Source organism: Cibotium barometz, chromosome 55 (genome assembly GCF_041138505.1).
Source record: "Cibotium barometz isolate CiBa-2024 chromosome 55, ASM4113850v1, whole genome shotgun sequence".
In the NCBI taxonomy this organism is placed as follows: domain Eukaryota; kingdom Viridiplantae; phylum Streptophyta; class Polypodiopsida; order Cyatheales; family Cibotiaceae; genus Cibotium; species Cibotium barometz.
Window position 1 is genome coordinate 10214884 of NC_141100.1, and position 13305 is coordinate 10228188.

General features: G+C 45.0%; 1 protein-coding gene across 1 annotated transcript in view; it reads left to right on the forward strand.

The window, feature by feature from the left end:
- Positions 1 to 1796: 1796 nt before the first annotated feature.
- The window catches only part of LOC147607358 (Plastid-lipid associated protein PAP / fibrillin family protein), a 52967-nt gene continuing 41458 nt past the window's right edge, over positions 1797 to 13305 (forward strand). Inside the window, exons 1-4 of the mRNA XM_086790457.1 lie at positions 1797 to 2151; positions 2914 to 2967; positions 3057 to 3131; positions 3204 to 3326. Coding sequence (XP_086646583.1) covers positions 1864 to 2151; positions 2914 to 2967; positions 3057 to 3131; positions 3204 to 3326 — 540 coding nt within the window. The 5' untranslated portion in view covers positions 1797 to 1863. The remainder of the gene's footprint in view (positions 2152 to 2913; positions 2968 to 3056; positions 3132 to 3203; positions 3327 to 13305) is intronic.

Genomic DNA, 13305 nt, shown 5'->3' on the forward strand with positions numbered 1-13305 from the left:
GAGTGGTTTTGGGTCAAGAAAGCCTTTTAGAAGGCCGATTCATAAATTTTTGATGAGATTGACCTCTTCTTTGAAGGCCGGTTCTTCTTCATTGCTTGCATTGCTAGAGCTGATGATGATAGCTAGGTGATGATCTCCTTTTGATGGAGCAATCATTTTCTTCATGATTAGGCTTTATTCTTGTAAAGCCCTTTGTTGATGCTTTTGTTAGAGCAGAAGACTTTATCTTCATTTGGCAAGTCTAGAGAGCATTGCCATCAAAGCTATCCAAAATTAAATAACGAGGTATTGTTTTTTTATATGGGAAGGGTCTTACCAATTGAGATTAACTTCACTGGTAGTGTCTAATCCCTTACAATAGAGGCTCAAGGCTTAATGACACACCTTAATGATGATTAGTTCAAATCTCCCCCCTGGTCCACTTTGGACATATGCAAGTGTTTGTCGACCCCCCATGGTATACTTTTGTCTTTATTTGTGTTATCACTGAATGCTAGTGGGACATGTGGTTAGAACACATCTTCTACTAGTAGCATTAAGTGTTAATCATACTCATTAGCAATGATCACCATGGCTAATGACCACTTCTTTCCACCCTAAACTCTCCAAACCTTAATTCCAACAAATTCCTCTATGTTAATATACTCTGGACAATAATAACAAGTTCATCACCATGTTAAAACTTGTCTTCCCATGTGTTCAAGGGTGGCTTCACAGCTGTATGCAGATGGGTGAACCAACCAAACCCCTTATCCACTTTGGACATATGCAGGTGTTTGTCGACCCATGCTATAGTTTTGTCTTTATGAGTGTTATCACACTGAATGATCACACTGAATGCTAGTGGGACATGTGGTTAGAACACATTTACTTGGAGTGGACGCTGAAGGTTTCAATCCCACATTGGCCCAGTCTTTTGCATGTTTGGAGTGAAAGTTAAAGGTTTGTATCCCACATTGGCCCAAAAGGTCTTCGACGCTTTCTTACCGGACAAGGTTTTTGAAAAAGCTGGCCGTGACTTTTTGACTCGTGGTGGACCTCCCTTCGGTGTGTGTGCTAATATGGGTGCCAAATTTTCCTTGGCAGCATTAATTAATTACTTGAGAGAAGAGAACCTTAGAAAAACCACGTGAATATGGGGGCCAAAACCTTGGAAATTAGAGTGAATATGGGTTTGATGTGTGGCCAGTGAGGAGCCCCTCGAATGGGTGCCGTGTAAAACGTGTAAGAGAGGGAGAGAGCGTGAAGAAAGAGAGATGCTGCCCGACCTTTAGAGAGGGGAGATGAGCGCGGGAGCGAGCCTGAGAGACGGGGGGAGAGAGATGACCGCGGAGGGAGAGATGGCGAATAAGCTCGAGAGAGAGGGAGAGAGCGTGCGAATGGAGAGATGCTGGGAGAGAATGCGCAAATGGAGAGATGTTGGGCGAGCTTGAGAGAGGGGTAGTTGAGCGCGAGAAAGAGCATGGGGACGGGCAGGTGAGCCAGACTAGCGCACTTGAAAGAGAGGGGGGCCTGAGAGAGCGGAGAGAGAGAGAGAGAGAGAGAGAAGCGAAGGAAGGTTTTGACCTTCGCTTCTCATATTGATTAATTAATCAGGCCTGATTAAGTAATTAATAGATCTATAGACTGAATAATAGTGCGTGGAGAGGAAAAGTGTCCATCAAAGGGAGGTTGTTATCCATGCATGATTTCAAAAAGTGCAAATTTTATTACATTAATTTCTTGCTCCAGATTTATTTTTCGATTTCAAAAAAGTGCAAATTTTATTACATTACATTGAGGTATAATTAATTGCCTTCTATCTGTTTGCCACGTGGTGGTCGATAAACCGTGACAAGCACTGTTTCATTGTGGCTGCAAGCCATGGCTCATGTTCAACTCCCCCAGAGCCATGGTCTTTACAACCTTCACCGTTCCCCTTTTCTTCCTCTTACGCACAGGTTCGCTTGCTTCAGAAGCAGAAGCAGAAGCAGCAGCAGCAGCAGCAGCAGCAGCAGGAGGGTACTTCGCAGCTCTAACGCTCGCATTTTCTCCATCTTAGCGTCTTCATCTGCAGTGGCCAATCCGATCCAACAAGCGGAGTCTGACCTGATCGATGCTCTCATCGGCATTCAGGGCCGAGGCCGCGGAGTTTCGTCCACTAAACTTGAGGTAGGCTATGGCCCTTTTCCACATCAAACATCTCGCAGTTGTGAAAGGGATTGTGCAGAAGGTTTTGCAAACCCTATATATTTTTTGAACGGAAGTGTGCAGAGAAATTTTCGCCCTAGCTAACGTGACTGCTGTATACCCTAAAAGTTTCTGCAAAACCTAGCTTGCATAGCTTTATGGGGTAGGTAATGGTCTCTGGGAGGCCAGTTTTCGAGACGTGGGTGGTCGGTGAAGCCAGGAGCCCTTTTCTGGGAACCGGATGAACCAGGGCTGTTTCCAGCAGTCACGGATGCCACGTCAATGTACAGGCAGGCTGATGGTGGTAGGCGAGAAAGTCAGTGTACACCATGTAAGATTCTGGACAGAATAGCAGGATTGGCAGAGAATAATTCTGCAGACCAAATGTCCGTGATGGTTTTTTCCACATCAAGTAGCTTGGAGGAGGACTGTATGCAAAGAGATCTGCAAACCCTCGAAATTCAAACTCTTGTTTCTGACACAACTCAAAGTAGGCAATGGTTTTTTCACCTCAAATAGCTTGCACTTGTGGAGAGAACTGTCTACAGCAAACACTTAAAACTCTTGATTAGAAATGGCCTTCATTGCATCTGTGAGGAGAAGTGTGCATATACAGTTCTTAACAATACTCAAGGTAGGTAATGGTCTTTGTTTACACCAAATAGCCTGCATTTGTGAAGAAAATTGTGCAGAGGCCTGCTTAAATACTAACAAACACAAGCCTCATTGGTTCATCAAGTGCAGGACATCTCTGATGCTGTGAAGTCCCTCGAAGCCATTGGTGGCATCGAGGAACCTGTAAGTTTGTCTTCATCTCCTTCTGTTTCATCAGGAAGAGTCAAAGTCTGTTTCTGATATCTGAATTTTAATGTCCTGATTTGGAGCAGACAAGCTCTATCTTGATAGAGGGGACATGGCGCCTGATGTTCACCACTCGGCCTGGCACTGCATCGCCTATTCAGGCAAGCTTTATGTTTCTTAACAATGTGTGACTAGTGGATTTCGTCAGATTTTTGAACTGTTGTGGTTTGCAGAGGGCATTTGTGGGAGTGGACACATTCAGCGTCTTTCAGGAGATCACTTTAAAAGGAACAGATGACCCCCGCGTTTGCAACATTGTCAGGTTTTCGGAGGCAATAGGGGAACTGAAAGTGGAGGTATTTGGCGACCTCACTTTTACTCTCAAAAGACGTTATACATTATCTCCATTGGCAAGTTACGTGTGTAACAGCCTAAATGTGTGGTGTAGAACATTGCTTTGGCATCGTTGTGTATCTAGGAGTGTTTCACAAAACACTTGACTATTAATGCAATTAAACACTTTAATTGGCCACAACCTTAAACATATGCCACTTAATTCCATAAAATTGTAAAAGAGAGATGTGCACATCATGAAAGTTCCAGGAATATGCCACTTAATTCCACAAAACTGTAAAAGAGAGATGTAATAAAAAAGCTCCATGAAAAAGCTAGGAATATGTTTATTCCGTGTGGATACCGGCCAACATAGCCTACATAGCTGTCCATAAACCCGTATGGTTGATTCATAAGTCCATAAAGTTGTCCATAAACCAATATGGCTGAATCATAAGCCCATAAAGCTGTCCATAAACCAATAAGGCTCATCCATAGACCCATAAAGCTGTCCATAAGTCAATATGTCTGAGATACAATACCCCATATCAATAGCAAGTGCCCAATGGCTCAATTTCATGCCCAATGGCAATAACAAGCGTCCAATGGCTGTCCATATATAACCAATTTGTAACATGCGGAAGCTTCGTGGAAGAATCGGTAACTTCAATGCTCAGAATTCAGCAATCGTTCGCGAACGAAGATAACGCACAACATAGAAGAAGATGTGCAGAAATAGAGAGAGAGGAGGAGAAGAGGACATACTATTGGGTCCCGAATACCGTCTGTAGGGCCTCCACCACGAATGGTGTATTTGCTTTATTAGAATGATGTAAATGTGTAAATAAAGACTGGTTCTTCTTGACCTACACTTCTTCACCTTGGCTGAGCACTTCCCCTTGGTTGTCGTGGGCCTTGGAACGCAGCAACCCTTTGTGAATAATGAGATGAATCGGTATTTATACCCTTTTCATGAGCAAGTCGGCTGGTTCTAAAGTCTCTCCACGACTTGGTCTTTTTGCAATTAAATGCTTTTACTATAGCGTTTTCATATTGTAGTCCCTGGCTGGCTACATTGCGCATTTATGGCTGCTGGGCAGCCCCCTAGCCCTGGCCGAGTGGGTGCTGGGCAGCACCTAGGCCTGGCCGTCTGGCTGGGCTGGCCCATAGACTGTCGGCTGCCTAGCCAGGCCCCTTGGGCTAGTCGATAGCCCTTCTTTGGGCTGAGGGACAAAGCTTGGTTTGTGGCTCCTTGGGGTGGCACAGAGCTTGTCCCATGCCCAATGCAAGAGTATAACACTCTCTTATGGGGTAGCCTTATGGGTTGGATCCCATCCTATATGCAATTCGTACATGCTTCTGTGATAAAGTCTGCAATCATTCAAATACCTTACGTAAGCAAGATAAGTGCTCCTTCCATGACGAATGAATGTAAAAATCATCCAAGAAAGCTTCCAAGAACTTTCTTAGAAAATCTTTAAATGTAGTGTTTTTCGTTAGGCAAAATGGCATAGCACGATAGGCATGCACACCATCTTTAATGTGATAAAAGAAGTTCTAGCTTGATCCTCAGGTGCAATAGAGATCTGATTGTAGCCTCATTAACCATCTCCAGTCGCAAACCCAACACAGATCATCTGACATCATTCTAGAGGGAGACTCACAGTATGGTTGGCTTGGCACTGCTTCATGTTTAGGACAATGCACACCTGACCTCGGACGCGTAGAGTGGAACCTTGGCTGACTTGTCCCGGACTTGGCTGACGGACCAATTTCGACTCCAGGTCTTGCATATTCTTGTTGAGATATGTCCACGTGGCATCCAAGTGTTGGATGCACGTGAGATCCCCTTCTGCTTAACTTGATGGAAGCTGCATAGCCTCCAAATAGTTCGTCAATAAAGCCAGATAGTCTTCGAAGAATTCTTTGTCAAGCCAAACCGCTTCGTGAGTCCCTCGGTCTTGAAACCTCGTGAGAAATTGAATTGTCTTTGTCTTCGGCTTGAGCCATGCTTGAAGCGGTGCAAAAGGATGTGTTCTGGAGCCATCACTTCAGCTTCATCCACTATATCTGGTTCCGCTTTGTCTTTCACTTTTGAAGGGATTGGACTTGCATATGGTTTTAGCCAATTGACATGGAACACATTATGCATAGTCTAGCTTGGAGATAGCTTTAACTTCATTGAAACCTCGTTGATCTTTCTCTGGATAGGAAAAGGTCTGAAGCTTTTGAACGATAACTTTGGGCATCACTTGCCCACCTGTTTCAGTCTTTGCTTCATAATCCGAAGATAAACCCAATCTCCTTTCGAGAACTTCACATCCCTTCGGTCTTTGTTGGCATGTTGAGTGTAGGCCTCCTGTGCTTTAGTCATCTTGTCCTTAACTCATTCCAAAATCTCTTGGTAAGACTCTGTCATTCTGTTCGCTTCAGGTACTAAAGACGAGGTTCTGGTCAATAGCGATTCGAATGGTCTTCCCTGGTTGGTGACCAAGGGTTTGCTGTCTTTATTGAGCAGTTGGTGACTGCTTTGCTCTGGTTGGTGACTGAAAGCTTGTCTTGCTTTGTTTTTTCACAGATTTAGATAAATCTGGTGCTGTCAGAGGGGTGGAACTCCCGGGCACCCGCATCTTGTACAAGAGAATACTCTGTTGGTAATAAAGATACCTCGGGGGGGCTGGCCCAACTTCAGCCCCTAGTGCTATGTCATGTGCAAGATTATCTTATGTGATTCTTTCAAGATGTATATGTTTATGATGCTTGTGATGACAGATGTATTGATTCATGCTCATGTTGTGATGGATGTTGAATGTATGCTATGATTTGAGGCACTGGTTTTCTGTATTCACGTGTCGGCCTGTGACATTGGTATCAGAGCAAAGGTTTCTTTCTCTGCTTGAGAAAGGACGATTTTTGGTCCAAGTCGATGTCGATATCTAGGCACGAGATCTCTGTTGCCGAGCACACCACGAGGATATCCAAGTCGATGTCAATGTCTAGGCACGAGATCTCTGTTGCCGAGCACACCACGAGGATGATCCACAAGTCTCTCTCACTGGGCTAGTACCAAATCCAATATCCAAATCCAATTTGGAAAAGCGGCTTTTAGCTTTTTGGTTTGGCTCAATCTCCTCTTGCCAGTGGGGTGCCCTTGGCTCACGGTCAACCCAGTTTGACTTTTTGCTTTTTCTTGCTTTTGGACAAAACATGGTGCTTTTTCAAAAGCAAACCTTATGGTCCATGTCCCCATGCCTTCTTCTACGTGTCTGGTGTTCGGGCAAGGGTTCCATCATGTGAAATAGAGCTAGGAGGGTCAAATAGTTACACCTTTCTCGAGCAAGTCATTTACCTATGCCATAATCTCTTCTTGTTGGCTAGCACTTACCTTGTATGAAGGCCCGTTGGACGGATCACATCAATACGCTGATCTTCGGGACACTCAGGTGGTAATTTACCAGGTAGCACATCTTGAAAACAATCACTATAGCGGTGCATGAAATCTACTCGCTCTCGAGTTAGTTGATCAACATTCACTCTATCATGCTCAGTACTCTCTCTTACAAAAACCAAGTAAGAACAAGTGAATTTCTTTATTACCTTATTGACTTGTACATGGCTAACAATAGGTATGGTACTTCCTAGAGTACCAGCATCTATAACAATCTCTCTATCTCTATAAGAGCATGCCAAGGCATTCCCAGCAAAAAATCACAGCCAGTGAGAGAAGCAACCATAAAGCTCTCATGATCAAGATAGCCATGTATGTGAATGCGGAGCTTGCGAATGATTGGTGTTACATTCACTCCTTTACCCTGAAAAGCTACATTTGCATCCATTTGAGTGCCATAATCTGATACATCCAACCCTATGGTAGCAGCCATATGCACAAAAATGAAATTGTTCGTGGATACCTCATCAAAAGGAAATAGTGCGGGTTGATCTTTTAGTTGTCCCCATGCTTTACATATGAGTCTTTCAGTTGAAGTATGTCTTGTGTTTCCCAGTACATCTGGCACAGCATTTACATGAGGCTTTTCGGTGCCACTATCTGCATTTTTCGGGTTTCGTGGGCACCCATAATACAAGTGATCTTTACTTCCACATCCAAAACATTTTCGATCATGTGCATACTCAATCCTCTACTGTTTTGATAGTCCCATGATCATTGCGTTTGCCCCACAGCTTCTTGAATGAATGTTCCTTTGTACCCTGGGCATCTTTTTGATCACTTTTTAAGGGCTGTTCGCTCTTTTTGTGGTCATATCCAGCCCACTTCTTAGCCTTGGAAAAATCTGAAATTGGCTTAGATTTGTCATGTTTTATGTGCAACGTCTCCGCTACTGTAGCCAAATGCGTTAACTACTGAAGGGTTTAATTTGGGTACACTTCAAGGCTCTCTTGAATGATCTGATGCAACCCAGACTCAAACTTTCTTTTCTTCTCTTCATCAGAGAGTGTCATGAAAAGGGCAACTTTTAGGAGTACCTTCCAATATTTGACGATGTAAGTTTGCACTGACTCCCCTTCTTCCTGTTTCAACCAATCCCATTCTTTACGAACATTTTTAGTAAAATTTGGCGGTAAGAATTGGTCATAAAACTGAGTTTTAAATTCAGCCCATGTGCGGGCAGCATTGTGATCCAAGAGTTTGGCCATCCACCAATCACTAGCTGTATCTCTTAGATGCATACCCACATGCCTCAGTTTTGACTTCTCTGAGAAATCTTCATTGCAAAAAGCTATCTCAAATTGCCAAATAAAAGCAAGAGCTTTGGTAGCTTCCATCTTCCCAAAGAAGGTCTCAAATTTGATGTCCTTATCCCTTGATTTAAACTCTTTGGCTTTCTTCTTTGAATGAGATTTGCCATGCCCATCAGTTTTAGCCATAGGAGACTCATGTCGAGCTCTCTTTCCACTATCTTGAGCGGAACTCGTAGATCAAGTGGAATCAGCATGATGAGAACCCTCTCGGCGTGGAACAGTATGATGAGGATGAGATATGGCCTCTTGTGAATCATCAAAATGTGCATGTGCTTCCCAGCGAGAAACCTTTCTTCCACTGAAATCCTCATATACATCCTTTTGTCCTCTCAGATAAGACTTGGCCGATTCACGAGGATCTTTATATCCCCATCTCTGCTGCCATGGCCTCAAAGGCTACATCATCTAGAGAAACTTTCCTTTTTGTACTGGACTTTTTACACATCAAGATTCTTTATCAAAGATCTCCATTGCATTGTCTCATTAGAGAATCGTCTAACTTGGCGCCTCAAGGCCTCCAACTCAAACCTTACATCAACAAGATCTGAATGTGCAGTACCAGCAGTCTCTCCTGCATATGCCCTCTCTTGCTCAAGAGGAGTATGAGCAATTCCAACAGATCCCTCGAAATGTGCACTCTCCTACTTAAGAGACTCAGCTTGAGTGCTCATGTTATCTCTTCTGTATGCTTAGCTGAAAATTCTACATCAGCATATCTGTTTGTTTTGTATTCATTGATTGTATTGATCCTTGCCAGCGTGCGTGTGGATTGCACATTCTTGACAAGCTGGAAGGTGCAACTTTCGTAAGTCGAATTGATCTCAATCAAGTACGAGTGGCATCGCAGGATGTACATAAAACCACTTTTTGAACGCAGTTTGGGCTCTCTGAGTTCTTGGCAGTGCCGTTTGGGCTTACCAATGCATTGGTACGTTCAGTCGGATGATGAACATGATTTTTAGAAAGCAGAGACAATTTATTGGGACCTTCTTTGATGATATCATTGTGTTTTCCAAAGATGAAGAACAGCACCGCGAGCACTTGGCTAGTGTGTTCGAAGAGCTTTTTAGTCACAAGCTCTACATTAATGGTAAGAAGAGTGAATTCTTCTTATCAGAACTTCACTATCTTGGTTACATTGTATCAAAGGACAAGGTACGCATGGACCTGGTCAAATTGCAGGCAACCGCATCTATCGATCAGTATCTTACGCATGTGAAGGACCTACGAGAGCAACTCATTAACATTGATGAGGTTTTGATAGATAGCTATCTTGTTCAGACAGTTTTGCGCAACTTGCTTGACTCTTATCAGACATTTGGCACCACTTTGCGGTTGTTGGCTGGCAATGCACCTAATGCGGTCACTTTTGACAACCTTGTGACTCTCTTGCTTAGTGAAGAGCAATCTCGTTCCAACAGGAACAACATGATGTCTGTTGAGTCAGCAATGGCTGCTCCTTTTCGTGGGAATAAATTTGGGCCTAAACCTAGCCCATTGAATCCTCCCAAGACAGAGGACAAGCCTGAAAAGAAAATTGCAGGAAAACAGGGCACACCATAGAGGAATGCAGGAAGCGTATTGAGAGTGAAAAAAAGAAGAAGCTGGCATCTTCTTCCACAGTGCAGATCAGGCCAATTTGGCTACACGTGTCAGCCTTGACACTTAATCTTCATTGCTTGCAGAGATGTCTTCTGATGCCATTGTGATCCGTTTACCCAGTGGCCACGTGCTAGGCGCGTGACCGCATGTTTCTTGGGGCACCTTGAGCATGGGACAAGTCAGGTCTCTTGGAGATTGGATCGCCCACAGGCAGTTAGCCCTGGAGGTGTAGGAGAGAGGCCTTACAGGGATCCGGGGTAGAGATAGGCTTAGCATCGACATTGACTTAGCTATCCCTCAGGAGTGGTTGACTCCCCTAGACCCGAACCCCCCCCCCCCCCCCCCCCTGTGCGGCTAGCCGTGTTTACCAGACACAATATCCTTGTGGCGGTCCACGGAGCAAATGAGGACAGTTGTCTGCTCACTTTCTCTATTGGATCCCATGGCAGTCTAGAGAGATTTGAGCTTACCTTGGAGGATTTTAATGGCTGCACCTCGCAAAGGGTGAGGGTGATTGGTTTTCGGGCACGAGAATGGCATATTGATCCAGCACCGGCCAAGGTGGCCAGGGAGAGATTATGGCAGCTATGGATATGGGAGTGCCGACCTCTCACGTGCCTTCAGTGGGACCCGGGAGAGTGGACTTGGCATGATCTAGGGGATCGGGAGGAGACTCTGGATGCCCCCTTCTTTGCATATTCTGCGCGGCTAGGCCGCATGATCCAGATGTGTGAGATAGATGGCACACCGGCAGCAGCACATTGGCAGACTCAGGGCCTCTCACAGCGTTTCCTTTCAGACTTCTGGAAGGGACTGCAGGGCAGCTTTGTCTTCTGACATATTTTATTGCATGTGAACATGTGGTAAGTGTGGCATATTCATTTATTTTAAATGTTGCTATTCTAACCTTTATATTTATATAGTCATGTATTCACATTTATTAAAGTTATGGGCCTTGGGCAACAATAAGTGTGGGTGCCCAAAACCCATTTCAAGTAAGTTATGTATTTGCCTTAAAAAGAACACATGGGATGGAGTATGTGGAGGGGAGAAACGCTGCCAACCCGATGCTCTCTCTCTCTCTCTCTCTCTCTCTCTCGTATGCAAAAGTATGCAAAATGCAGGATACTGACATTGAGCACCTACAAAAGAAGCTCGGGGAGAACAAGGATAGTGATGACCTTGGGCATGAGTTGCGTGCCTCCATGCAAGAGGAGATGGATAGGTGGAAGGCAGACATGCAGGCATACATGGCAACTCAGCTAAGCAAGATGCAGGAGGAAATGGTCCAAATGTTGCACGCAAAGACCAGCCACCACACCTCACTAATCACGGAGCTGGAGGCCCAAGTTGCCATCCTTAGAGTGGAAAACGAGACCTTGAGGGCACATACTCAATTCGAAGAAGGAGAGATTCAACTATCCCTCAATGATGAGCTGAATACACTTAGAGTGCAATTGAAGACCCTCCAGGAACAAGAGGAGAAGAAGGCAAACGAGGCAACCACATGGAATGAGGTGATTAAGAAGACACAGAAACACGTGGAAGAAGCAGGCAGCTGGATTGAGGTTGCCAAGAAGCAACGGAACCCACCATCATCCCTAAACATCATCAATGACACACTTGAAGAGGAGAAAAGAAGGAAGATTAGGGCATTGAATGTCAGAGTGGTGGGATGGAAGGTAGGAGCCTCGCCGAAAGATAACGCCATAGCACTATGCAGAAAGCTGGAAATCGCTGATACCCCCTTCGTCGAGACATGGCGGGTGGGCAAAGACACCACCAAGGAACGCGCACTCGTCGTCAAGTTTGCGGGGTTGGAGGCGAGGCAAGCATTCCTTACCAAAAGGAGAAAAGACTTACCTCGAAGACGATCTCACACTAGCACAGGTGGCACACAGGAGGGAATGCATGCCACGCATCTTGGATGCACGGAAGGTGTCACCAGCCTGGACATTTCCCAGTATGAAAGGAGTCTGGTGGACTCCAGGATGTCTAAATATTTGGAAAGTACAAGCTTAGGGAATGGGGGATTATCCTAGAATACAAAGGACCACACTCCTAAAATTTAGGAGAGTTGCTATTTTTGGCCCGATTCCGATGGAAATTTCGTTCGCGTCATTACATCTGGAATTGAGCAGATACCAAGAGTTGGCAAAGTGCCTATGACAGAATGTCTACCAGTTGGGATATTTTTAGAGATAAAGTTTATGGAAGGACCCATCTCTTAGATTGGGACATGTGGCAAGAAAGTGGACCAAAGTGAGACAAGTGGCCTGACACTTGTTAGAAAGTGGATCAAAGTGAGACAAGTGGCCTCACACTTGTCACTTCAGCTATTGTGTGGCTCTCCACTTGTCATTGTAGCCTTCTCTTGCCATTTTAGCTCATGGTAGGCCCAAATCTATAAATTGGAGCCCTCTCTCTTCATTAATAGAGGCTCTCTTGCTGCACACTAGCCTCTACCACCGTTACAAGGTGCCCTAATGATGGCTACTCTCTTTCTCTCTCTCTTGAAGGCTGCCCATGAAGAATACCGGCTGTTGGGGACTGTTTTGGAGGCTTCCATCGCGAAGAAATACTGAAGGCAAGGGTATTTAATCATTTATTATGATTTCTAGCCATTGTACTTGTTGTACCAGCCTTTGTACCTGCTATACCAATCCTTGTACTTATTGTACTTGTTGTACCACCCATTGTATCGATTGTACCAGCTTTTGTACTTGTTGTACCAGCCACTATACCTACTGTACTAGTCACTGTACATGCTGTACCAGCATTTGTACTTGCTACACTTGTTGTACCAGCCACTGTACCGGTTGTACCGGCCATTGTACCTGTTGTACCGACTGAATGGAGAGTTGTACTTGCTGTACCAGCTCTATTGCATGAAGACCCGTGGTTTTTTGGGAAGAATCAGTACCCACATGGAGGTATATGGATTATGTTGTTGGCTCGGCATTTCTACAGCCTATGTTCCGGCTTGGTTGCCTCGTGTTGGGCTGTGTTATGGCATTTGTATATGGATAATCCGGCATCTCTTGTGGGAAGAGTAAGGCCCTCAAAGCTTGTACATGATATTATTCTCCGTGGGTAATAAAATACTCCAAGGGGGGGGTTGGCCCATTCCGGCCTCTATGTGGTGTCACATGGGCAAGCTTCATTTTCAGCATTTGTGGATGTTTTGTCCAGCTTTTATGTTTAAATGTTTTAAAATGCATTGATGGTATCAACAAGTGTGTCAAAGGCCCTAGTCCCCCGGGCGGCGCCGCGAGTTACAGAAGGTAGGGAAATGGGCAGTGTACAGTGATGGGAGGGTGATTATCACCGAGCGACGTGCCCAATGACAGTGCGAGACCTATGAGACCAAGCTAGAGATTGCGGTTTGGAACTGCAATGGCACCTTGAGGACAGATGCAGGTCTGTTCAAGGAGACATTTAGAGGGAGAGACTTGGTCTACCGTCTTATACACAGAGACTCATCAGTGCCAGGGGAGTCAGCTTCCAAAGGTGAGAGGATACAGATGGGAGTTTGTTCACCGCCCACACCCACGCACAATAGGGGGTACCCGGGGGTTGGGAGGGGTGGCTTTATTATACAGGGAGGAGCTTCAACATGTGATACAGGTGGTCGGATGG